The sequence below is a fragment of the Embiotoca jacksoni genome, unplaced genomic scaffold, assembly GCF_022577435.1.
Source record: "Embiotoca jacksoni isolate LCO1_2020_lvr unplaced genomic scaffold, fEmbJac1.0.p SCAF_1, whole genome shotgun sequence".
NCBI lineage: Eukaryota > Metazoa > Chordata > Actinopteri > Embiotocidae > Embiotoca > Embiotoca jacksoni.
Window position 1 is genome coordinate 10,708,069 of NW_027185229.1, and position 26,635 is coordinate 10,734,703.

Here is a 26,635-nt window from a genome sequence, read left to right on the forward strand (position 1 = left end):
TTGTACTTGTGACATGTGAGCAGTGTACACCGCCTTTGTGGATTACTAAACCAGATGAGTAGATGAAAAGGCTTTTAAATTGTTACCCTTTATGTATAATTTAACCATAATACATTCATGGTCAACCCAAGTTGCCTGGTATATTATATGGCTGAGAGTAGGTACTGCGTCATGATGCGCGCCAACTGCTTGATTCATATCTATTTCAATAGACGATCTGCTTATCTTTTTATACTATTAACAGTCTTGGAAGTTTGCTTTCCAAAAAAAAATCTTGCTTTAATTGTTTATGTAAGTAATTACACAAAATACACAGGACATCACGGAAACCTGTGGGAATTTGGAAAGGTCTGTTTGCACTCTTGCCCATTGAAGCCAAGAAAATATCACTCTATCGGCTGCGCTGCACTTAGACCTGGTTTGAGGCGAAATTTTACCTCAAAATTGAAGCCAAACATGTGCTGCACAAGCACATCTTTACTGACACGGCCTCTGTTGCGCCGTTCTAATCATCTTGCTGATTTGAACAAGATGTATTGCTGTGATGAATTTCACATTAAATCAGGTATGCCCTGAGTTGAACACATGTAGACAGATTTTACTTCATTTTTAGGAGCACATGGCTTTTGCGTGACTATCCTTTATCGAACAAGCCTTTGCTGAGAGTGTTCTTCTCTCAGGCGCTTTTTCATGGCCCCGAAATGTAATAAAACAAACATTTGGAGCTTAAATCTTTGTTTTGCATAATGATGGTTATTGCAGAGCTTGTTTGTTTGGACCCTAAAATCCCAAATTCATGTGTGTTGGTGAAAGATGTTAACATGATTTGGAATTATACCATGTTAACTTTTGCACTGCTAATAAGCTAACAAGGGAACTTTTCTACATTCGAACAGAGCCAAGCGGCTTTCGCTTACATCCAGACTTCATGTTAAGCTAAGATAGTGGATTCTTGTTTTTGCTCTGTTTGATCGATGAAGAACGATATCCATCTTCTCAAATCCGAGCAAAAAAGAGAATTTCTCCAAATATCAAAGAACTGCATTAAATGAATTATCCAAGCTCAATGTTGTACATTTGGAAGAGTCTGATGCTTGTTTGAGCGCAACAATAAGAGTTTGTAGTGTTTAACATAAATTTTCTGAGTAATTCAGGAGCCTCCCCCCCCCCCCCCCAAGAACACAGTTGGTGTGATTCTGTGGTGTTGTTAGTGCACCTGGAGGTATATCAGTGCCAGAGTCCTCTTTCTTTCTTTCTTTCCGGCATTTTCTGTTCTGTGACTATCTACACATTTCCTCAAATAGTCAGTGATATTTTAATGGTCCAGCAGACACTGAGATTGTGTCCAGGACAGAGATAGAAAAGGTCCTGAAAATACTCTACAATCCACCTTTTCATGGATTCGTTCACAGTTGCAGCAGTGATTTGAGATAGCGTGCTTGGTTGTTCCGATTGCAAACTGCAAAACTGCTGATCCCCCTTCCTGAACCAATATATGTATTGAACTGCAAGATCTCTTGACAAGAAGCCAAGACATCCGGGACTCGTCATCGTGTCAACTTTGCAAGTGAGACATTATTGTGTCACACCAGGAAGTTCTGACATCTTTAAAAAGACCTAATTCCTCAAACCAAAGCAATAGTGAAGTGGGGATCTGTGAATCACTGACGAGCATGAAAATAAAAAGGTAAGAAAACCTCCTTTATTCTCCATAAATTCTATTTTGTTCTATTTTGTTTTGGATATTTGTGCCTCTTGGGCTCGAGATGAAGTTCACAGATGTTTTTCACTGTATCCGTATTCCATGTTTAACTGATGGATGTTTATCAACATAAGCGTGTTATGCTTGAGCTCCATATCTTACCAATTGTACAATACATCAGCTGTGTGCCCTAGCTGCAAGTGCAGCTTTTTCTAAGTGCCACTGTTAAATGCCGACTGTAGAAAATTGGCTTTCTGTGGTTTTCACGGAATCAGCAGGCCCTTGCTCGGGGACAGTATCTTAATTTTACAAACAGAATTCTGTTAGACTGATTTTGGTGTAGAGACAATGCATTACCTAATTAAAGCGCAGCATGTCAACATGCAAATGACATAATGGACAGTAAAAGGTCAGTGCACTGCTGTTAGGTCAAGGAATGTTAATAGTTACAAGAAATCTGTGTTCTGCCTGTGCTTAAAAAAGCCTGAGCAATAAACAGTCAACAATAGTCTGCTGAGGCATGTGTGAGCATGTGTGCAGTGGTTTTAATTTAGCTTGGTTACTGTAGATAATAGTTTTTCAATTTAAGGTGATGAGCAAGTCCTAAAACAGATGTGAGGAACAAGCTATGTGCAGTGGTAGGCAGAACAACACTCACGCTAGTTCCCATTTTCCCAGCAGTTAACTTGGAGTCTTTTGATGTACATATTCAGTTTCTATGATCATTATTAATGTGAAAATAACATAAAGTGTGTTATCAATATATTAAGGGTTCAAGTTATATGTATCCATCTGTATGTCTGTATATCATATGGTGGATTGACATTAAAGAAGTTGAATGTGAAGCATATTTCTCTCTTATTTTGACTACTTAAAGGTTAAATGCAGGTTAGGGAATTTATTAGGTCACTACAAATCTGTTGACCTATGACAGAAGCACAAAAATTTACATAAGTGTCATACTTTCTAAATGTCATAATGGTAATACTATGAAGCTGTGGTTCTGAAAATCTTTCTGCAGATGCCTCTGTAAAAAATAATTTAATTTATTGGGCAATCTACCAATAATAAGAACATGTTATGATGGAGTTTTGTGTGAATGGAGTCTTTTGTTTATTGTCCTGAAACAAATCTTTAGTTCCACTCCACAGTTCCCCCGATCATCAAAACCTTATCACAGTGATTTCAGAGCCTCTGCTATAAAGCATACAGTGGTGTTGCACAACACTGGCAAGCCTTAACCATTTTACTCTGTAACATTACACATGAGCATAATATACTAAACATCCCATTTGTTCCTTTAGATGTTAAAAAATAATGTATTACTTTTGTGCATGTTTCCTTTTCTTTGTGTGTGTGTGTGTGTGTGTGTGTGTGTGTGTGTGTGTATGTGTGTGTGTGTGTGTGTGTGTGTGTGTGTGTGTGTGTGTGTGTATGTGTTTGCATGGATTATGTTGAAGGAACATAAATATGTTTACACAATGACACGATGGTGACCCGACCCACTTTTGGTGATGAAAACAAAAGTTCTCATAGAGCAAATCACAAAATTTTAGGGTAAAGACTTATTTATAGGGTAGAGTAAAGGTTAGGGTTATGTAAGTAGTGGGTATGGTTATAGGGCAAGTCAGTGTCTTGTAAAGTGGTGAAAATGTGTGTGTTTGTGTGTGTGTGTGTGTGTGTGTACAACTATATTTGAGAGGACTAGTTTTCATTTTAGACTATTACAGTAAGGATATTTTTGTTGGTCCTCACTTTGTCACATACCCTCAAAGGTTGTTTGAGGGTTTAGAATTGTTTTTTGGGTTCAGGTTAGAATTAGGTACGGATACTGCTATGGTAATGGTTCAGGTTAGGCACTTACTTGTGACCGTTTGATTGAGTGTACGGGGCAATGAATGCATTATGTCAGTGCATGTCCTCACCGAGATAGTTGTACAAACATGTGTGTATCTTCTGCCATGCTAGTATACTAACAAGTGGAGTTTTGTACCTTTGAACAGAGCCAGGGTGCTTTCTCTTGCATCCAGACTTTATGCTGTGACAGTAGCTAATAGATTATTGTTTTTGTATTATGTGTGATGGGTGAAGAGCAATATCCATCTTCTCACCTCCCAGCAAGAAAGATAATTTCTCAAAATATCAATATATTGCTTTAAATAAATTATTCAAGCTCAATTCTGTACTTTTTTCTACTGTGTGTGTGTGTGTGTGTGTGTGTGTGTGTGTGTGTGTGTGTGTGTGTGTGTGTGTCGAATCTCATTCATTTTACTTGTGCCCTACATTAAAGAATACAAAACCTAGTTGTAGGCTACATCTGGTATCTAAATGTCTTACTTGTTATTTTTACAATGTGAGCTCACTAAAACAATAGTTTATTGGATGGCTCACAGGTGTGATACCAACTGCATGATTAAACATTGCTTTACAGTGTTCAGATTGACAGATTGATGAAATAACACATGCTGTATTGCATTATATTACTGACTCTCAACAAATTCAGAAACAAAGAAAAGCCATCGTCAAATTATGTTTTGCTGAATTAACTGTTATTTTCATACCTGAATAACTCATCAAAAACATTTAACCCACAACAGAAATTCATGCATCTGAAATGTAAAGTTTTAACATTTGGCTTTGTCGACCTGGTCATGGATGCACAGCCATGACCAATGCGGAGAGGTCAGCTGAACATGCATCAGTACTGTCAATGTTTTCTTTAAATCACCGATTGTGCAAATGCTTGCCATGGCCAGCATAACTCATTTTTAACAATGAAATTGTATAATTTCCTTGAAGATTCAAATATTTTCAAAGTGGTGGCACTTCTGCAGTAACCCAGTAAACTCTGTTGTTTGGTATACTAAAAATACTTTGTAATAATCATACGGAAAACAATAAAAATATCGAGATAGATAGATAATTATATGTATTATATTATATCTAATTATATCTACATATAGATATCATTTATAATTTACAGGGCAAAGAATCATCACTTAGAAGAATAAAAAATATGTACACAAACAGTCATAGCCAGAAAATCTGGATAAACACAGAATGATAAACATCTGCTCAGAAAACATATGGCACTTTTATTTTTATCTGTGAATACATAGAATCATAAAAAAAGACATCCCCCCAAAAAAATCTCACAGCCAAGGTGCAGATTTCTATGGACTGTCAAGATACTGTTGGGTAAAAAAAACTAAAACTAAAACCAAAAAAGATCACTGAGTTTCCTGAGGCACTGCCACTGGTGATGTTAAAGCACTTGCTGTCGGCTGGGGCTAGATTTGACAGGCCAACCTAATTAGTGCGATTATCACACAGCTGCAGAGTCTGAGAGGATTTGAAGTGGTTTTATCAAAAGGATCATTTTCTCAGCGAATGCCTCACCCTGACAGCGTGTACACTGCCAGATCCATTGCAGTTTCGGAGGTGCAGCTGCTGTCTGCTTAAATATGCGGCAGATTTGAATGGGTGAACTCGAGAGTGGACAGACTGAGTTTTTGCTCAAAGTATTATTGCACATGAGTAAATCTGTGAAGTGATTAGACGTTTTCCACAGGGCTAAGGTACTGCCTTCGACCTCACAGCAGATCAGTTATTGGGAGTCTGGTGGTACATAATCCACATCAGCTTACCTCCAAATCATTCTCTGTGCTGGCAGGGTATGGAGGGTAAACCAATTTAGACCTAATAATATTACCAAACTGATTTGGCTGCTGATGGGGGGGCTAATTAACAGAATTAACAATCGATGTAACTCCTTAGTTCAGTCAGAGATTGTTTTTTCCTTTCTAATAATCCAGGAAGTTTTGAATTAGAGCAACAAATCATGATTTAAAGCTGTTTCAGTCAATATTTTATGTGACCAACGGATCAAACTACATGTGAAAGGCATTGCATGTTACAATGAACCTATAAAGAGTTCCCCTCAGCTCTAAGGAGCAGGTCAGCTTATTGTTTTGGTTTAATGGTCTACGACTTTAATGTTTTGGTTCAGTCACACCACTATCGTAAATGCTATTTTAAGATGCTGTAGGTTTTATATGGCAGACAAAGTTAGCACCTATAGGTAGTGCATATTGTGGTGTATTTAGCAGCTAAAAAGATATTTCCCTCAAGAGTTTTCTGAGATCACACGAGAAAAAGATCACCTGATACAACTGTAAAGGAAACATTTTCTACAATAATACTTCTTTATTTAAACATTTAATCAGGGCTGTGTAGTTATTCACCCCACTCTCTTATATTGTATAACCTCCCCGATACATAAATGCACCTTTCACCCTCATTCACAGAACAATAACATATTCTCAGTAAAAGAATCTCTGGCTTCCCTCACACTCAATCATGACATTGTACTCTACTACAATACCTCATATTGCTGCCTGACTCAGGATGGCTCAGAAAAATGCCACTGGCATACATACACCAGTGTGTTAGTTAGCCTGGCTTCCCTAACTCCTCCTTTCTCTCTTTGCCCTTGGGTGGGCTGGGGTCTTCAGTGCTCCCCCGGACCTGCATGGCCTCCACAAGCGCCACCGGAGTTCCCCCCCTCTCCCCACCGTGACGTCACGGGTCCAGCTCGTAGAGCAGCCGGTGTTAGCCCATTGCCAGGGTCAAGAGCACAGGGAGGACTGTGAGAGGAGGACCAGCAAACCTCTGCACCACCGCACCCAACACACCTTCGCTGCCTGTGTCCCACCTTCACCTGGCCGGCCTGCTGTGAGCCAGCCGTCCATGGAAGTCCTGAAGGTAAGGCTACAAACTCTCTGATACACCTGTATGAGTGAACACTGACAAATACTCTGTACGAAACATGATGATGGACACCCTCTTCTGGATCCTTGACTTTACGTCTTCCCAACCGAGTTAATAATTTTTACATTTCTTTAAATCACAAAATCCACATGATTATGGACTTGGGCTTCAGAAATTCCTGTGTCAGCTCTTGAGAGACAAACACAGTTCTTTGAGAGTGGACTGTGTTAAATCCATAGGGGGATTATCTCTTGACAGAATTCCTGTTTCCAGACATTTGGCATTCAACTCATTTAATCCTATTTGCTTGACTACACTGACATATTTTCATTCATTTGAGCCCTGGTATGACCAAATGGACCCTAAACATGTGAGAATATGAAGATGTTTTGTGAAGAGAAAGAACCCTGCACAAATACTGGAAATAAATACATTTTAAACTCGTACTATATTAATATCAGATAATAGAGATTATATAAACATTGCATTTTGAGGGTTAATATACGATATGAGTTTCCATCATGAAATTCAAAGTGTTTAAGTTTGTCAACAGCATCTGTTGAAGAAAATCCAGCTGTCAGATCATTTACATGTTGTTATTTGCACTGGATTTATGGATTTTCTGTGCATACGAGTTAAATAAATATAATCCTCATCATTTCTGCCAGTTATTACAGATATGCTTCTGATATGATTAGGTTAGGATGAGTGTGACATGTCTGCTGTTGGATGATTGAGGACATTCTTTTAAGGTCATAAACATCAGTTGTTGACTTGTGTGAAGTACAATTCTGTCTTTGACAGATCAGTGTGGTTATTGATAACTGAGAAACATAATCCTCCAGCTCCATACCTCTTCAATTTATTGCAGCATAAAAATGTTACTTGGCAAGTGGCTCTGTGATTTTCATGTGATTTTGTGTCTGTTTGCAAAACAGAAAGTTACTTTACTGTGTCTCACTAATAATATTTTTGTACTTAATTTCCAATTGTGTCTTTCACTCAGAAAAACTCAGAAAATTATTTGGAAAATCAATTAGGAGGAAGTTTTTTCTTAAACTTCATTTTCACAGAACAGATTCCAGACAATGATGCTAGTTTCCAGGGCAAACAGTTTTTGGCAGTTTGAACCTAACCTGTCTGTGGATTATAGAAGTGCTCACCTCCAAAAGCCAAGCAGGCAAGGCAAAATTAGCTTAGAAGTACCAGGCAGACCTGCTGGACCATGAAAGTGAAAACATAAAGCTCAGATGAGGCTGTCCAAAAGGGGAGGGGGGACCCTCAATTAGCCAGGTGACCTCTGACCCAAGTGGGAATCAAGTGTAAAACCTGTTCAGGGAAGAAGACAAAGGCAGTCAGCCTTTTATCTGACACTCAGCTCACAAGTCAGCCACACATGTTCATAATCAGGTTTAATCTAGAACATGTTTAAGCAGAACACTAAATTAAAATACTGGAAGATAATCAAATCCCCCACATGTAAACATTCAGTGGGTTACAACTTAAACACAGATTTTGTTGTTGTGTTGCCTTTTTAGGTGTACTTTTTGTCAATTTAGCACCAATAAAAGCATGCAGAATTAGGTACTTCTTGTTTGCAATGTGTTTATGGACATCCACATCTCAAGTTTATTGTAGATAGTGCACACAACTTCTAAAATGTAATGATTCTCAGGCCAATTCTGGAGTTATAGTGTTACATAAGGACACCTTATTTTACTCTTTTCAAGCAAAATGTTGGCCACACACCTGTCTGGGTTGTGAGGCTTCTCTGCAGCCAGCTAGCCAGTGTCTATTCAATGAGAACACATGAGGTGTTTCAGGAAATGGGTAATTAGTAGTGTCTTGCCATAACTTGTTTGTGAGGCATTTTGGGTCATATTTTAATTGCAGCCACAGAAAACAACCTGGGTTACACTGTCCCCCTCCAAAATGCATGAGAACTACAGATTTGCATTGTTAGGTCTAATGTAATTTTCTTTTTCTTAAAAAGGAATTTTTTGAAATTTGTATAAGAATATCACATAGTTTTCATAAAATAATATATATGTATATATAAAATAATAATACAAAGCCCTAAAAATAAGAGACAGTGCCTCCTCTCTACCAGAATAAAACTGTTGAAAGAGATAATGAAGGATAGTTTTAGTAACTTTGTTTTTATACAACAGAATACAGTTACTCCTAATCTATAAATCAACTTTTATTTAACTTTAAATAGACTTTAAATATACTTTTTTTACTCGTAATATAGACCCCTGTAAGATGTAACATAATATGTATCTATACTTGTGTCCCTTCAGAAAGGACAGTTACAAAACTGTAGCAAATCAGATAGCAAGTATTGGCGATTATCTTTGGTCTACGGTATATTAGATACCCCGGAGGATGTGAGTGCTGATTGTCAACTGTATTCAAAAGTGATGAAATCAAAGCTCCTCATTCCATTTTCAGTTTCAACTGAAAGTGTTCCCTTAACTTTGGAGAAAAGGCTTAAAGTCCATCTACAGTTGTACTCCAACCTTCAAGAAGTAACAAACTCCTCAAATATAGTGCTGTCCATCATTTATACAGTGTACAGTGAACGTCAGGTATTTGTGGCAAGTAACAGAAGCAAAACATGCATTTATTAATTTATTCAATTATGGGACTAAAAAAACTCATCTCATGTTTGGATCTCAGATTCAAAAAAAATTAAGCCAATACAAAGTGCCATAAAGAGCTATACCACTGACAGCCACTGTGGCCTGGTTTCAAAAATCCTCTGGCCCTCCAACAGACTCCAATTCAAAAAGTATGAACTTCTTTCATGAAATATAAAGTCAATACATTTCTTCCCACAAGTCATTTTGGTGTCATCAGCTAAACACACTCTTTCTAATCAGTCTTCTGGTGGTCCTTCTGAAAATAATGTCGTGATTAATTAGATATTAGGCCTCAAAGAAAGGTTTGTTTGGGGGGTACCTGGTTTGACTGACATGCCTGGAGTGCAGTTCAGTTTCTGGTATCGGTGGGTGGGGCATAATATCCTCAATCTCTGTCAGATCCACAACTTGCTCCACAGTAGCGTGTCCAAATGTGGTCACTATTGGCTCCAAAAAACCAAGACAGTGACAGCTAAAATAACAGACTCAAGACTTCAAAATGGCAGCTCAAAGAAAAGTAGGATACCACTTAGTTTGAATCCAATATTAAAATCTATGTCCTGTGCCTTTGCCATTTATCATTATGTATATTTGAAATGCCATTTCCCTCTTCAGGTTTTCTCTTACATGTCTGACACCACAGGCATTGCATCCATTTTTTTTTTAATGAACCTCATCTCTGAAGTATGGTTTGAATGTTTAATGCCAGTTATTTTCTTATTTTTAATTCTATATCCATAAGGTAACTACTGTATTTGGTAATTTCTATCAAACCAAATTAAATATATTGTCCATATATAAACTGCCATTTTAATCCATACTTTATTGTCTTTGAGGGCTCTTTATAATGGTGCAGTTATATTACACAAATGATGACATTTGCATAGCTGCATATGTAATCTGCTGTGGTAACGTGGGAGCTTGTATCTGTATTCCTATTTCTGTTTATACAGTACGTCTATAAAGAAAACCCTCTAATAATAAACTAATAAACTAAAAATGTTAGAGAAAATTTAGTAGTCAGTCTTCATACTTTTAAAAGTCAGACCATTAAACTGATTTATCTAGAAAATATTTATCCTAAATTTGGGCATTAAATGTATTCTACAATGGCATCAAAGACTTTCGAATTGTATTTGATAGCCCTGAAAAGCCTTGACTTTAAAAATAATCAGATACAATTCCACGTGCAACCATTTGTGGTTTACCCTGACCTTTTCCTCAAACTCAGTTGAGCTGAATAATGCTGCATCTTTGTGCTCTTTTGATTTTCTGGGTAGGCTCAAACTGAACTGAGGCCGAGCAAAGAGAGAGCCTTTTGTTTGTTAAACACTTCTTCAGAGTATACCTAGAGCTCTGTCCTCAATTTCAAGTAGCCAGTAGATTCTTCAAGATAACGTTTTCAAAGAGGGGAACATGTCTGTACAAGTTTTAGAATTCACAGAAATTATTTTGTTTTTTTCCTCCCGCTTTGTCCAATTTGGTGTTTTATTTTAGTACTGCACTTCATCTGTAAAATATGATAGTGCTGAACTGTATGACCTTTGTCCTTATTGTTTGTTGGGAATCTAAAGCTTAAATCTTGCAGCGTTTTACTTTTTCACTCTGTTGTAGCAAGCGGCGCTGATGGCGTAGCTCCACACCAGCATGATAATGAGACTGTGTTCATGTAGCTGCTAAATTAAGCTCTATTGTTTGGAATTTAAGCAAGTGCAAGTTTCTAATCCCACACTGACTGGACAATGTGTCTCATTCTTGGAAGAGGATGTTACATTCTTGCTAATGTTACCCAGTATCCTCCGGGTAAGAAGCAGTGAAGAAAACTCTTTGTCCCAAGCTCCTCCTCTTGATGAAGCGATGAAGTCTCTGCTGTAGCTGTTATTTACTGTAGAGATGCGTTACAAAGAACATGAGGCAAGACAGCAAAATGTGCTTCGTTGAGGCGATGGCAGCTTTTAGCACATGCTGTAGTTGTTCAACTTGAGATTCCTCTTATAAATACTTTTAAATGTACTATTGAGTTAAATGTCCTGTAAAATAAACATTTTGTTTAAATGTAAGCCCCCACCAAGACAGTGTTTTTTAATATATATCTTACAACACACAGAAATGTGTTCCTAACTGCACATCAAATGAACAAATGAAAGATGGTGGTTAAATTTGGATTTGTGAGAAGGAAACGCCCTTTTCCCTCTATCCAATGAGGTTGTGCAGCTTTGGCGGGAGGGGTCATAGGCTACATTTGATAGTTTTCACTGGGGCTATTTCTTTAATCTAAAACGTTTCCAGTAAAAAACGTCCACACTGTGTTCTGTGAATCGTCCAAAGTCACAGTGACACTGTTTCTGGAGAGATGTCAGCGCTGAAATTTGTAGTTATAATTTTTTAAGACTAAAAAACTACATTTCATTTACATCCACTTCGGAAACTGTAGAAGCAACTATGCCATATTTAATATTTTATGTATGCATTTATTTATTTGTATGTAATTTTAGTGGGACAAGCCTTTCAAGGAAGTTGGGGCAAAAACATCCACTACTGTGATGCAGTATGAGGTCCCAAAGGTCAATAATCCATACCTGAAATATACTAGACTGTAACCAAATACATTGCAGGGACAGATTCCTCTTAGCATTATTATTGGTACAATACTAGAATTTGTGTTTAATTTATTGTTCAGGAAAAACTGACATTTTTGCCATGCATGCAAACAGACATACCATATATGTGCATTGAAGCAACTACAGTATCTGCAGTGACCTACACGCTGCACAATAAATTTTGTTTTTGCTATTTGGTGTACTATTTGTTGCCTTATTTTTTGTTCACCAAATGTTTAGTATGTGGAATTCCCGTGAATCTATTGGCCTAAATTGAACATAATATCCATGTTTTCATTAGTATGTAATTACCTAAAACTAAGATTGGTTGTTTTCATTATCAAGAAAGAGCCCTTCACGTGTCTGTAGTTCTTTCTCGTTCCCTGTAAGGATCCACTTGAAACGCCAGAAAAAGTTCTTGTGATTTTCCAGAGGAAAAAAATCTTAGAACTTTTGCTTAAAGTGGTAAATGTAGAAACAGCTCCACTAGTGCAGGACTCATCATGAGCACAGCTGCTTTGTACCTAATCATTTTACTGTAGAAACTCTACAGTGTCTGCTGTACTGTGCTGCTGTTGCTGTGTGATCACTGCAGCAGTTTAAAATCAAAGAAAAGGAGAATTCATTCTACTTTAAATCCTTGGGAAAAATTAAACCACAAACTACCAAAATATAGACAGATGCTGACTGTTTCACTTGGGATCAGAACACGTTGGACTACTGCTACACGATTCTTGAAGATGCATATCTTTCTGTTTCCTGGGCTGCCATGGGGCACTCCAATCACTGCTTGGTTTATCATATTCCAACCCACAGGCATAAACTAAGCTGTGCAAAGACTGTGGTCAAAACATTGAAGAAATTAACCAGCGAGGCAAAGCAGGAGCTGCAAGATTGTTTTCAGTACACAAGTTAGAGTGCATAAGCTGCAAATGGCAACCTGGATGAACTGACTGACACTGATATCTTACATCCACTTTGTTAGGACACGTGTGTCACTTTGTGCTGTTGTCGTTTATCAGATGCAAAAAATGTATTTTGTTCCCTTTGCCAGAGGCCTGGAAGTGGCTGGCAAACAACCCAGCAAGCAACACAGACCAAGAGAGACAGAAGGAGATGCAAAGAAAGCTTAAACTTACTGTTATTTGCTGACATCAAACTTGTCGCGCAGAAAATCAAAGTTTACCTGATAGCTGTTCTCGCAATTCAATCTGATGGTGTTATTTTCCCCCCACTTTTCAAGGTTATAAAAACACACTTTGACAAAGTGGGGGTGGGATCTTGCTGTTTATGCATGAAAATGAAACCAACATACATTTCAGTGTGCATGCACATGAACCTGACACAAGCTCTCACGAACGCAGTGGGATTTGAATAAACTAGCAGTATTAGGCCCGGAACGCACTGCCATATGTTCTGGCTTGTGTATTCCCTGTTGCTGCTTGGTGTCACTTAATTTTGGCGTCCATATTAATAGATTAGAGCGGCCATGCTGCCTGCGTAAGATGTGTGTTTCAAGTGTGTCTCACACCTTGCGTGTGCGGTGCGTCATCCAGAGAATAGAGCCGACGCCTTATGTCAAATGTAAAATGTACAGTGAAATGATTTATGATCACATGTGCAATGTATAATGATAGCACAAACCCAGTGTAGGCTCTAATTATGTCATGACTACACTGTACCAGGTAAAGGGCAGGGTTTTCCCTGCTGCTCTCGCTCCTTCTCTGTAACCCTCCTCTGTCTCTGTGTCAGTGCCTTTGTGTGTCTGTGTGTCTCGCTCTGAACGAGGGTAGACAAAAGTCATGTGACTCCTTTGGAGCCAGAAGTGACTATATTTGGAGGAGCTAGGGGAAGAGTGAGCAGTGGATCTGACTCGATGTGATTGGAAACCCGAAGATACTTCGTCCGGCCCACCGATAGCCGTAACCCCCCCAAAACACAGCTTTTTGAGGCCTGTTTAACAGAAAAAAGTAGTGGAAAACATGGAGTGACTTTTGTGAGAATTTTGAGACTAGTTGAACAGGAGTCCATGGGGCCGGAGGCTTTTTGGAGCCGACCTCATTGGCCTCATTTTTCAGACCCAGAACCTATGTCCACTTTTATATACAGACTATAGTTACAACTCATTTCTTGTTGGACCTCAAAAATTCAATACTGATGGCCATTATCAAAGAGTAACGCATTGATTCAATGGTAGGACATGCAGCTGACACGCAGCCAGTGTGGATACACACACGCAACCCGAGCCGCAACTGAGCAGCGTGCGACAGGTAACGCACACGCCACGCATCAAGTTATCACCTTTGTCATAGCATTATATGCCACAAGAAAACGAAACATTTCGAGCTACGCGTTTAGTTCGCTTATGAGTTCAGCCAGCTTTACTGTAGTTGAAGTAAGAATTGTTTATATCAGGGGAAGTCCAATCTGTAATTTTTGAAATGACTAATGTTTTTTATATGCTAGAAGACATATCATGAGAGAAATAGGTAGTCAACATTATGGCTAAGAATTTCTGCTTTGGACCTGCAGTTACTCTGACAGTCTCAAAAACGATGATTCAGACAGGACAGGCTTTCATATATCATATACTCTAAGGAACCAATCCAATCAACTCGCAGGTGGGAGCTTTCCAGATCAAGAGCTGCAGTGGTGGGTTAAATGTAGGGTGGGTGAAGAGTTGCATACATAAGACCAGCGTTTGCAGGTGAGCAAATTACTAGTGAAATATTTGACTTTTAGTCGTGCTCTACAAAGTAAAGTAGTATGCTAGCTAACAATAGCACTTTGCTCTGACAGCTCACCAAGCTACGTTATAACCCACAGCATCCCATTTTCTTCCCTTTGTATAGTTTGGCGCCATAAAGCCCCTGTATTAGGATCTTTTTGGGGTAAATGTTAGTGGAAGATATCAAAGATTAGCATTTTTTACTTTATTGGTAACATAACTAACATACACAGCAACTCTTTGGTTAAGTGTTATTATTTAAACCGGTTAGTTTAAAGTAGAAGTTTGGAGAAAAGTCTCACGCAGTATGCGGGATTGTAGTTTTAACAGTGACAAATCTGGAGAGGTTTATCATTTTCAGGAGAGGGACTTTAAGTAACGTCATGTATGTAATGGTACATACATAATGTATGACACATAACTTACATACAACCCCGTTTCCATAAAAGTTGGGATGCTGCGTAAAATTTGAATAAAAATAATGCAATGATTTACAGATAATGTAAACCCATATTCAATTGAAACTAGACCAAACACAACATGTCAAATGTTGAAACTGAGAAATTGTATTGTTTCTATCACTCATTTTGAATTTGATGCCAGAAACACATCTCAAAAAAGCTGGGACAGGGGCAACAAAAGTCTGGGAAAGTTGTGTCACAAAAAAAAACACATGGTCAAACATCGCACAACTAATTAGGATAATTGGTAAAACATCAGTAACATTATTGAGTATAAAAAGAGCATTTCAGAGAGCCTGAGTCTATGAGCAGTGCAAATGGGGAGAGGTTCATCCCTCTGTGAAAGACTGTGTGGGAAAATAGTGCAACAATCTAAGAATAATGTTCCTCAACATAAAATTGCAAAGTGCACAATTTGGGGATTTCATTATTTACAATACCTAGAATAATCAAAATATTCAGAGAATCCAGAGGAATCACTGTACACAAGGGACAAGGCTGAAAATCAATTTTGAATGGCCGCTATCTTCAGCCCCCCCAGGTGGCACTGCATTAAAACCAGACACAATTCTGTTGTGGAAATTATTTTCTGGCCAAAGAAACACTTTTGAAAACCATTGCCTGTGAACACAGTTCATTGCTGCATCCACAAATGCTAGTTAAAACTTTACCATCTATCATTTAAGATGGACTGACGTGAAGTGGAAAACTGTCCTTTGGTATGACAAATAAATTTGAAATTTTGGGGGGAAATCATGGAGAGAGACCACCCAGCTTGTTATCAGCTCTCAGTTCAAAAGCCAGCATCCGAGACGTTATAGGGATGCTTGAACGCACATGGCCTGGGTAGATTGCATATCTGGGAAGTCACCATTATTGCTGAACGATATATGCAGATATCCAGACTATGTCTTTTTCAGGGAAGGCCTTGCTTATTTCAGCAAAACAATGCCAAATCGCATTCTGCACATAGTACAACAGCATGGTTCTCTAGTCGAAGACTCCTGGTGCTAAATTGGCCTGCCTGCAGTCCAGACCTGTCTCAAATTTAAAAAAAAAATGTGGCTCATCATGAAATGAAAAATATGACGAAGGAGACTCTGAACTTCTGAGCAGCTGAAATCCTCTAAGACAAGAATGGGGCAACATTTCACTTCCAAAAATTCAGCAATTGGTCTCTTCAGTTCCCAAACATTTACAGAGTGTTGTTAAAACAAGAAGTGATGCAAAACAGTGGTAAACATGCCCCCGTCCCAACTTTTTGGAGACTTGTTGCAGGCATTAAATTAAAAATAAGCAAATTTTTCATAAAACAATTACAATTTTCAGTTTTTAACATTTGATATGTTGTCTTTGGTGTATTTGCAATTAAATATGGGTTTGTGTGATTTGTAAATCATTGCATTCTGTTTTTATTCACATTTTACGCAGCGTCCCAGCTTTTTTTTGGAAATTGGGTTGTAAGAAATTACTTATTATTGTAACCCAAACTATGATCTTCTCCTAAACCTAACCAAATAGTTTTGGTGTCTAAACCTATCCTTACTACGCCTGTCACAACATTATGTTAAGTAAAATGTGTTTAGTTTTACTACCATGACAAAGGTCTGGTATACTGGTCACTGGTACAATCCAATGGTATGTGGTTAATAACAGCCTCCTGAACCTGCTTACAGGTTTAGTAGGCCTACACTAGCCCAAATATTAGGGAAAGAGGTGGGATGATAAAAGCCAATTCACTAATATGACAACGGTCAAACAGTCAGGTGGTCACATGGACCTGGACATTCTGTTAATTTCGTGTGCTTTCATGATCCCTGCTTTATGAGCTTTCCTGATTTTCTGACCCCCATTACATGTCTTATTGCTCCACTATAACCTCAAAATTGATATGTTTGCTCGAAAAAACAATAACACTCATGCCATCCGAATACCACTTTCAGTCACACTCAACTTGACCTTACCAACAGCAACTATCTACTGTATATAGACCGAAATAATCTTTGAAAAGTGTATGATTTGTAGTTTAAAATCACAAACTCTGAAGCTATGATTATGTTAATCTCAAATTCAATGCTAAACTCATGTTTTCTAAAATTGTATCACCACAATATTCTAAAATCTATTAAAATGACATGAATGGATATAAGTCAATTATTATCAACAGTAAGAGCAGAGAACTGAGTCAGTTAAAGAATAAAATTTCCCAACACTAATATCTCTCGAGAGGTCTTTAGGTATTCATTACTTAACATTTATTTGTTTTTTTAATTAATTATCCATCCGTCAGGACCTCTACTGTAGCCATCTTCTTACATTTTAGCACACAGTAAATGTTTAGCATCTTCCTTTGACAAAATGCCCTCAAGTGTGGCTGTTTACCAAGGAAGTGAGAAACAGCGGAGTATGGATCGAAGCAGAAGTACATGAATGGATCTATTTCTCCTCAAGAGTCAAAGAGTGACGACAATCTCTCGAAACGTTATTGGTCCTGAAGGCATAGGACGAAAACACGGACCCATGTGCTTTCCTTGCGAAGGTAATAAACCCCTATCTCACAAAGAGTCTATGAATAAAGTGAGTGCTTGGCTTGCTGTAGGGATAGATGAAATGCATCCCTTGTTAATAGTTGCCTCTCAACCCAAAGGTTTTGCTCAGGGAAAAGGCCAAATTGCAAAGGGGAGACAAAGAAACACTCTACTATGGGTTTACAAAGAATGCCCTCTCTGTTTTATTGAATAAAACTCCATCCAGCCAGCAGACACTTCCCCTGTGTTTGTGCTCACCTCACCAGCTTTTCCACTTATCCAGACATAGACATGATATCCTGTGTACTAGCAGCTTTACACGAGATTCTGCGTCAGACGTTGGCATGATTGCCCTTTATTATATGTGAGGATCCCAATCAGCAGTTTCATTCTTTGTATAAATGCAATATTCTGGAGATAGGGTAGTTATCACTATCTTGAATAAAGAGGCGTAAAATCAACTTGAAGCACAGGGTATTAACTCCTGCTTCTTTGTGTTCTCCTCGTAAGCACACTCAAATCATCATCATCAACAACATTTAATTTGAAAAAGTGTAAATAATCGATGCTTCAGTTTTTTAAAGAGAAAAACATTTCATGTATTTTTAGATGAGCGCGTTAATAATCGGGAGCACAGTGTGGCAATCTACTAAACAGTTAAATTGCGGTGCCTGAACTGGAAAAGAATTTAGTGTGACGTTGATGTTATCCCTCTGTGGAGTATTAATTACAGCCTAAAAAGCTAGTTATTGTGTCGGTGGTACAAAGCGTACAGTTTATCCAATGCTGCTGTTACAACAAGTTATTATGAATGAAATGTCCCAAATACACATTTTAAATAAACAGAGAGGACAGATGTCTGAAAAGTGGTATGAGTCTAGCAAATTTACATAAAGTCCAGATTTTTGATTGAAAATTCAGAAAACTGGAAAACTTCTCGAGACTCAACAATAGAGTGAAAATGGCATCTCCATTTCGATAACATACAAAACTTTTTTTTTTTTTTTTTTTTTTGTTAGAGACAGAACTGACTTTTAGCTGAATAATTTCAGATTTTTGGTGTGCATGGAAGATGAAACTTGTAAAGTTTTGACAATAATTTAGTTTAGTAAATGTAATCATTTTTCTTCACAATCATAGGTACTGGCTAATTGATTGGTAAGTTTCCTATTATGGACAAAGATCAAAGTTCACACATTTCACACAAACTACTGTCAACTCAACCCGTTCTTATGCCATGGCGCCAAATACTGCCACTTTGTCATGGTCTTTTGTGTCTCATGGACAAGCACAAGGAGCATGGGTTTTGGCACCTATGATCTTTTCCAAAACCGAACTATTAAGTTATTTTTCTGTCTTTCCAAATGCAACCATACAGGACAGTTCTGAGAAGAAATCGCACTGCAATCAAAAATCCAATTTATTAGTGAAAACATAATTGAGTACAAAATTATCATGATTGCAAACAAGTCATCCCTTAGAGTTTTGTTAGTTTCAATCACACTTTAATATATTGCTTATGAATACTCTTTTTACGTCCCAAAACGTTCGACTTACGAATCAGGCCTCTTTGATTGCAGTAAAAAAGGTTTGCTTTTGCTGATGGAAGACACAAAAGGTTATATTGGTGGTTGAGCAAGGGAGCTGTGTGTACAGCTATGCGGTGGATCCTGGTCAAACCCACCAATGAAAACTCTGGTCTCATCCATCTCATGACCCTCCCCATCAAGTCCACCTTGCAAGCAAAAGATTTTTGACTCGCAATCAAAGACTCCTGTTTGGCAATCAAAATATTTTGTGACACAGTAAGGAGGATTCCAAAGCCAATTCAAATCTGTGAGAGATAATTTGCTTGCAATCCAGATAATTTCATTCTCAGTTCATATGTTTTTACTTAAAAAAAATATATATTTAATTGCAAGTGCAAGACATTTTCTCTTAAAACTGCCTTTTATGCTTGCATTAAAAAGACACAAAAATAACAACATAGTTAGGTTTAGGAAAATACCATGGTTTGGGTTACAATCTGTAATTTTACATAAGTAACATTATATACTTTACATAAGTTAGGTAAATTAAAAACATTGTGTTATTTAAAAGTAATCCATTTTGACTTTTGCTTTGTCATGTGTTGACACTAAAGAGCATTTATTGTGTATCTCTTTGACGCCAATGGTGTTGACAAAATGGCAGTATTTTACACCCTGGGAATGTGAATGAGATGACGGTCCAAAATAGTGATGATTATGTACCCCTTTTATTCCAATATAGGTTCCAAATGTGATTATTTTCATCCCAACAAATTAGGGTTCCTTGATTGAGGTCCCAGAGATAGTTGTAAAATAACTTCATTTGTTATAACACAAAACAGTAGTTACAACAATTGTGTGTCAACACGGGCATTCTGCTTTTAAAGGGTTACTAGCTGTGAGCCATCAAGACATGGAGGATTTTTTTTACCAATCCTGGGTTGGTAAACAGGCTGGAAAAACCATTACTGCCAGTGCTTTTGTTTTTTTCTTCAAATATCCCGTCAGGTTAAATGCCCATGGTTTTGGTCATTACAGCTCTTCCAGCATGCAGGCCTTTTTCTTTTTAAAATATCAGAGTGTCGGCACATTGCTGTCCTTGGAATAAAGTATGTTCAGTACATATAACATCACCAACAACAACAAGCCTTACAATGCAGATCTTTGTGGTTGAGATTCTCATGCAGGATTTTTCCACTCAGTTATGTCCATTTTTTATTAGCACATCACAAATAACATATTGATGACCACAGTATTATGCATTTTGACATTGTTTTTAAGAAAATAAAGAAAATCAATGCCAAATGACTGCTGGCAATAGAAAATGTGCTGCACACACACACACACACACACACACACACACACACACACACACACACACACACACACACACACACACACAGTTGTATTTTTTTTTTTACTTTAAAGGACATTACATTGATTTACATTAATTTATTTTTGCCTAACTTTAACACTTACCTTACTTATTAAATGATGTCTTTACCCTAAAATATAACAACTGACATCATCTGAACTTGCTGTTTGTTAAAAAACAGATTTATGCCCCCACAGCATGAGTATCATCGTCTGCATACATCATCTTCTTTGCATGTTTGCTACCAGTAGGTGGTCTTCCTTGCTGTCATAGTCACTCATTGTCTTTTGTTTAAAAGATGTTTGTGCTGAGTTTTCTACTCTTTTTTCGGTAAATCCACATTTTACATTTGCTTTTGAGAGAAATCATATGATTTGACAGGTCATGAACCCAGCCTATTTCCACCAGCGCTACACTTCCACCATGCATCTCTGGCCACAACATTTTTCTAAGTTAATAACCACACCCTCTGGGCTCCTTGCAGTGCATCAGTGAGTTTTGCTTGGCGTCATGATCAAGCGATTCACAAATATAAAGCTTAAAAATAGCATTACAAGAGACAAACTCCCCTTGACTGCTCCTTCATTATATAATAAATGCTTTCTAGTACAAAGAGAACTTAATTAAGCAGAGAAAACCGTATCTAAATAGTCAAATTCAGCAATCTTTCCTCAGACTTAAAATTTGTTTTCATCCAAATCAAATTGTTTACCTTCCTTACCCTGCAAATGTGACTGCATAACAGTCAATGGTTAAATGTTATTAACCTCTAGAAATCCCAAAACATGGATGGGGTTAGTAAACACAGCATACGTTTGGGTTTTCATACGGTTAGTTTGTAGTGAAACAGTGGTGTCAATTGTGTCTCTGGTGGACAGAACAAATGATGTTTTATGCTAGATGAGCAGAACTAAAGATTAAATGTTAGTTGGCCTTAAGCAAGCGTCAGTTCGCAGACTACTGGCCAATCAGTAGAAAGGCTCCTTTGTGAGCTGGTGGTGGTGACGTCAAATGGGGTCTATAAAGACATAAATTCATAATTAATCTGGAACAACACAGCAGTGGGAGGATGAGTCTTGGTGTCCTCCTCCATTTCTTAACTTGCATAACTAATGAGCCCTAAACTCTGGATAAATTAAGCAGGTCTGGAGACTGCTTTCAGATTTGCACAAGCTAGCTTGCTGTCCACACTACAGGCTAACAAGATAAAGGGATCTTTACTGCATGTACATTGTTTTTAATCGGTTAAATCTGAAATAACAACAAGACAATGCTGGAGATGCTTGAATACAGCCACTATCAGGTGAGATGGGTTGATTATTTTGTTTAATATTGTTCCAAAAATCAATGATGGACACAGTTTTAGACTAAAAACAAGATGATACTTTTTTGGAGCTTCTTTATGTTTTGTGTTATTATTTCTGCATGACCATTATGTATGCTCACTAAATACAGTTTACAACTGTGTGGTGCCATGAAAACTACGCATTAACACAGAAAAGCTGGCAGAGGCAAACATTTTTTATATTGCTTGAAGTAGTTGTTGAAAGGCTGCACATAGTTTTAGCGGTCACCGATCATGTGACACTGCTGAAATACTTTTGGGGGTTTGGGGAGAGGAACTTTTAGTCTTTCATAAATAAAAGTTGACCTTCAAACTGGTGTCTTCAGATCTGTTGGTAGGCGTAGTACAAAAGAAAATATTAATTTGCAATACAGTAGAACGGTTTTATTTGCTTGAGTTACTTTTTAAGGTGACCTTATTCTCAAAAATTTCCAAACACAAGATTAAATTGAATACGCCTTTCGGTTTACAGGTTTTGTAAGTGAGTTTTGTGATTTCGATCATCAACCTTACCAATCTTTCTTTTCAGTGCAAATAGCATATCCTCTATAATATACTAAATCTAGTTAAAGAATGAGTCCAAAATCATAGGTTGTAAAGTTAACGTCTTGCTCCCGTAGGTGCCGTCCCACCTGGAGAATCCCACCAAGTATCACCTCCACCAGGCTCAGAGGCAGCAGGTGAGGCAGTATCTGTCCACCACCCTGGGTGGTAAAGCTGGCAGCCAGCCCCCAGAGCACAGCATGCCACCCGGACCTGGCAGCAGCGCGCCCAACAGTCCCATGGCCTTGCTCACCCTCAGCTCCAACTGCGAGAAAGAGGTACACCTGCTCATCGCCGTAAAACCTTTGATGTCATTGCATTTATACACCCTGCTACAGTGTTACTGAATGAAATGTGGTTTTCTGTTACACAGATGGATGATGTCATTGATGACATTATCAGCTTGGAGTCAAGTTACAATGAAGAAGTTCTTGGACTGATGGACCCAGGACTCCAACTTAACAACCCGGTAATTTATCAAGATCCTTGTTTTTTTCTTTAACTGTGTAATGTCAATACCTACAGTATGTCTATGAGTTCATTCAAACACAAAACACTTTTGTTCTTTTGAAGTCTACATTGTAATGGTGTGTCTTTAATACTCCAGCTCCCTGTGTCTGGTAATTTACTGGATGTGTATGGCAACCAAGGACTTCCACTCTCAGGCCTCGCCATCAGCAACTCCTGCCCACCCAACATTAAAAGGGAATTCACAGGTAAACTACTGAGACAAACACAACCCCAGTTTATTAGTATTTGCTTATTCTTTTCAATATTGATTTTATTGTACTTAAATATGTTTTGGACATTGCAAATTCAGACTGTGAAATCATTGTACAGTCAGTTTAGTACACTTTTCTGTTACTTTCAGTGACCTACCTTAATCTGGTTATCAAATCAAATTAAAACATTTTTTTATGAAACATTAAACTACATATCATTTGCTTATATAACTAAATCCCAGTCATCAGAAAATCAGAAATATTTTTCATCAGACTATAGAAAGTGAGAGCATTACTTCAGGCTCATGTCAATATTGTTTGCAATGTGGAAGTGCACAACAACATACTATTGAGTCAATTATGTTCCAAATAATTACTCCAGCTCCTGGAATGAAGCAAGTACTGGACAAGCCTGGATCCTGTGGCCAGTATGAAAACTATCAAAGGCCAGAGGGCTTTCCAGTAGGTAAGCAAAGCAAAATGTAGAAAATGAGAAGGATGATGTGATGTAAACCCTGTTTCCAATCCGATTTTCAGAAACTGTATGTTTTCTACGACTAAATTGCACACAATAGGAATGATCTGTAATTGTAAAATTTGAGAAACTAATTTTAACCTTATCTTGCTACTGTAGCCCTCAGATCATGTAGATCATTTCTTATTGGCTGTAATTAACAGATTTCAAATGTGCTAATATACAAAGTAAAAGATTTACTTCACAGTATGTGGAATACTAATTTGTATTTTCATTCATTTTAAAGACATGGTGCCTAATTATCATTAAATCAAATTAGGACGTTTTCTCAAAGCACTGGTGTTCATATTTCTCTTTGCTTCACAGAGGCTGAAGTTCGGGCTATGGCTAAAGAGAGACAGAAGAAAGACAACCACAATTTAAGTGAGTCAATTAAAATAGAGTTTAACTTTTAGAGCTAATTTTCTTATTCTCTCTGATTGTGTTGTGTGTAAGTCGTGTGATTTTTCCTATTTAATCACATTGAATCAAATTGAAAATGGTTTAATTTAGGTATTATAGATTGTTAAAAGTGTTTATTTGTAAAATTAAATTGTTTATTAATTAGTTTTATGACTTGCAATCAAACCATTTTAGTCAAAAGTAATGGATTACCAGGCTGCTGTATTTACTGTATATTCTTGTTTGACAAATTTTAGTTGAACGAAGAAGGAGATTTAACATCAATGATCGCATTAAAGAGCTGGGAACCTTAATACCTAAGTCAAATGATCCGTAAGTATTTCTATATATATTCACGTTTATGAATACATATACCCAGCCATCCAAATGCCTGTTTAGTAATTTAACTTAATTAGCTTTACTTAACACCCTACTCTTCATGCGTCGAACTATCCCTAAAGTGCAATGATTTGTTTGCTCAGAGAGGCCATAAAGCATCCTGTGCTGTTCTGGTCAGCTGGTCAGCTGACTCTGACTGTAGACCTTTGTCTCCTCTATATCCCAGAGACATGCGCTGGAATAAGGGCACCATTCTGAAAGCCTCAGTAGACTATATCAGGAAACTACAGCGGGAGCAGCAGAGAGCCAAGGAGCTGGAGTGCAGACAGAGGAAGCTGGAGCATGCCAACCGCCATCTGATGCTTCGTATACAGGTGGGTCAAGGTGGCCATGAGACATCAACCAAAAAGTTGTACGTTTTATCAGACTAAACAGTAGACTGATCCCATACAGAACATAGTACCAGAGATCATTGTCCACTTAAGTGCTAGGAAATCAATACAGCAAAATCATTTCTGTCTGCTATTTTTTCACAGCTTGGCCCTAAAAAAAAACTAAATTCACCGACCAGAACCTCTCCACAAAACCAGTGTTTGTAGTATTTGCAGGAAGTTGGCTGTTGCCATACAACACTGATCCACTCAGAATTATACTTTTGCACATTTCTCTTTATTCTTGCAGAACCCCTGTTTTTACATTTCTGTTTTTCTTCTGATTGAACAAATAGAACACTAATTAGTGAATCTTAAAGGTGCTTTAATGCAGATTTACTTATAATCACTAGACATAGCCAGGTACAGACCGATGTGTAATACACCCGGTGGTCCACTAGAGGATACCATGTCAGTGTCATATTTTGCCTTGCCTTAATTTGAAAAGTACATATAACTAGCATGGAAGAGGGAGATCATGTAACAAAGTACAAAGGGTGATACAGTCTGAGGAGGGAGACAGGTTGTGGGAGGCTGGGTTCAAGTCAGTGAATAAGTGACTTAGATTTCTTTTCAGTAAACTATTTAACTCACATAAAACGTTATATATACTACATATAAGTCAAATGTGTGATGTTTTGCGCAGAACTTCAAGTAACTAGCTGGTAACATTACTTACATAAAATTTGGATTTCCTAAAACCACGTTATTATTTGGTGCCGAAACCTAAGGTACCTTATTTTTCATGCCCAAGTGAGGAAAAACATGACATCCCAACTGATAAAAATGCAATGTTGTAAGAATGTGTTCAGCACGATTTATTTAAAAAAAAAAAAATTGCCACTGAAAACAGTTTAAGAATTTGGTCCTAATGTTCTGACAATGTTCTGAAAAACATTCTAACACAAAATATTTTGAGAAAGATTTTAGAGAATGTATCCAACCTTTAAAAAAAACAACTCAGGGAACAAAAGAAAAAAACAACCAAAACTCCCTGCTGACAACGTTAAGAGAAAATTGCATTCTCTGAAAGTTTTTAGAGTGAAACATTATTAGCCGGGATCTTGTTTTTTTGATCCAAAAACAGTTCTTTACTTTAAGCTGAGAGGATGGGGGTAATTTTGTTCTTTTTTCCAAATGTGGCAATGTACTTCAGTATATCATGTTTTTTTATTGATGTAGGAGTTGGAAATCCAGGCCCGTGCTCATGGCCTTACAGTGGTGTCATCCCCATCTCTCTGCACATCAGAGCTGATGGCTCGAGCCATTAAACAGGAGCCTGTCCTCAGTGACTGCCCATCAGAGCTCTACCAGCATGGCTCTGTTCCTGACATGTCCCCTCCGACCACATTGGACCTAAACAACGGCACCATCACCTTCGACCAGCTTCCTTCAGATGCTGGGGACTCAGGCCCCTATGCAAACTCCAGGACCTGTAAAATGAAGGAGTTGGTGAGGGACAACACCCTCGGGCCAATTTCCCCAAGTGATCCCCTGCTGTCTTCGATGTCCCCAGATGCCTCTAGCAACGTCAGCAGCTGCCACAGTTCCAGCTCAAGTATGGATGACAAAGAGCATGGCTGTTAGCCCGATGAGCCACACTGACACTTCTCTAGCATCCCACCGATGAGACACCGACATTATATATTTTCACATGACTGTGTGGATAAAGGAACTCAAAAGTTATTTTTTATCTTGATTGCATGTTCTGTTTCTTTTTTTTTTTTTTTTTCCCATTTATTGGTGAACAAATTTTAATTGTCACAATGACCCAAGACACTTTGGTTCTTTCATTGTACGCACTTATGCAGTCATTTAATCTTGATGCCACTTTTGATGGACATAAATAAAACTACAATCCACTGTCATTATAGAATGATCAACTTTAAAACTCTAAAGTGTTAAATCTCTTTATGTATTTTAAATTATATACTTTTAATATTGATCCCGAATACAAAATGTATCGAAGTGTGCATGTCAAAAGAAATAGTTTGCATATGT

At 37.8% G+C, this 26,635-nt stretch overlaps 1 protein-coding gene across 2 annotated transcripts; it reads left to right on the forward strand.

Moving 5' to 3' along the window:
• Positions 1-6,222: 6,222 nt before the first annotated feature.
• Positions 6,223-26,311, forward strand: mitfa (melanocyte inducing transcription factor a). 2 transcript variants are annotated; one of them, XM_069151696.1, is made up of 9 exons: positions 6,223-6,466; positions 22,304-22,504; positions 22,600-22,695; positions 22,834-22,942; positions 23,331-23,414; positions 23,790-23,846; positions 24,122-24,197; positions 24,430-24,577; positions 25,817-26,311. In XM_069151696.1, exons 1-9 carry the CDS (start codon positions 6,452-6,454, stop codon positions 26,219-26,221), a joined length of 1,191 nt encoding a protein of 396 aa, XP_069007797.1. In that variant the 5' UTR covers positions 6,223-6,451; the 3' UTR covers positions 26,222-26,311. The 2 variants fall into 2 exon arrangements, with proteins under 2 accessions (XP_069007797.1, XP_069007787.1); XM_069151686.1 differs by lacking the exon at positions 6,223-6,466 and adding an exon at positions 21,609-21,641.
• The last annotated feature ends 324 nt before the right edge of the window (positions 26,312-26,635 follow it).

Coding starts and splice junctions, on each gene's coding strand:
- mitfa (XM_069151686.1), top strand. CDS start 21,609: ATGCTGGAGATGCTTGAATACAGCCACTATCAG. Junction 22,696..22,833: donor GACTCCAACTTAACAACCCG/GTAATTTATCAA, acceptor TTAATACTCCAG/CTCCCTGTGTCTGGTAATTT. Junction 22,943..23,330: donor CATTAAAAGGGAATTCACAG/GTAAACTACTGA, acceptor TAATTACTCCAG/CTCCTGGAATGAAGCAAGTA.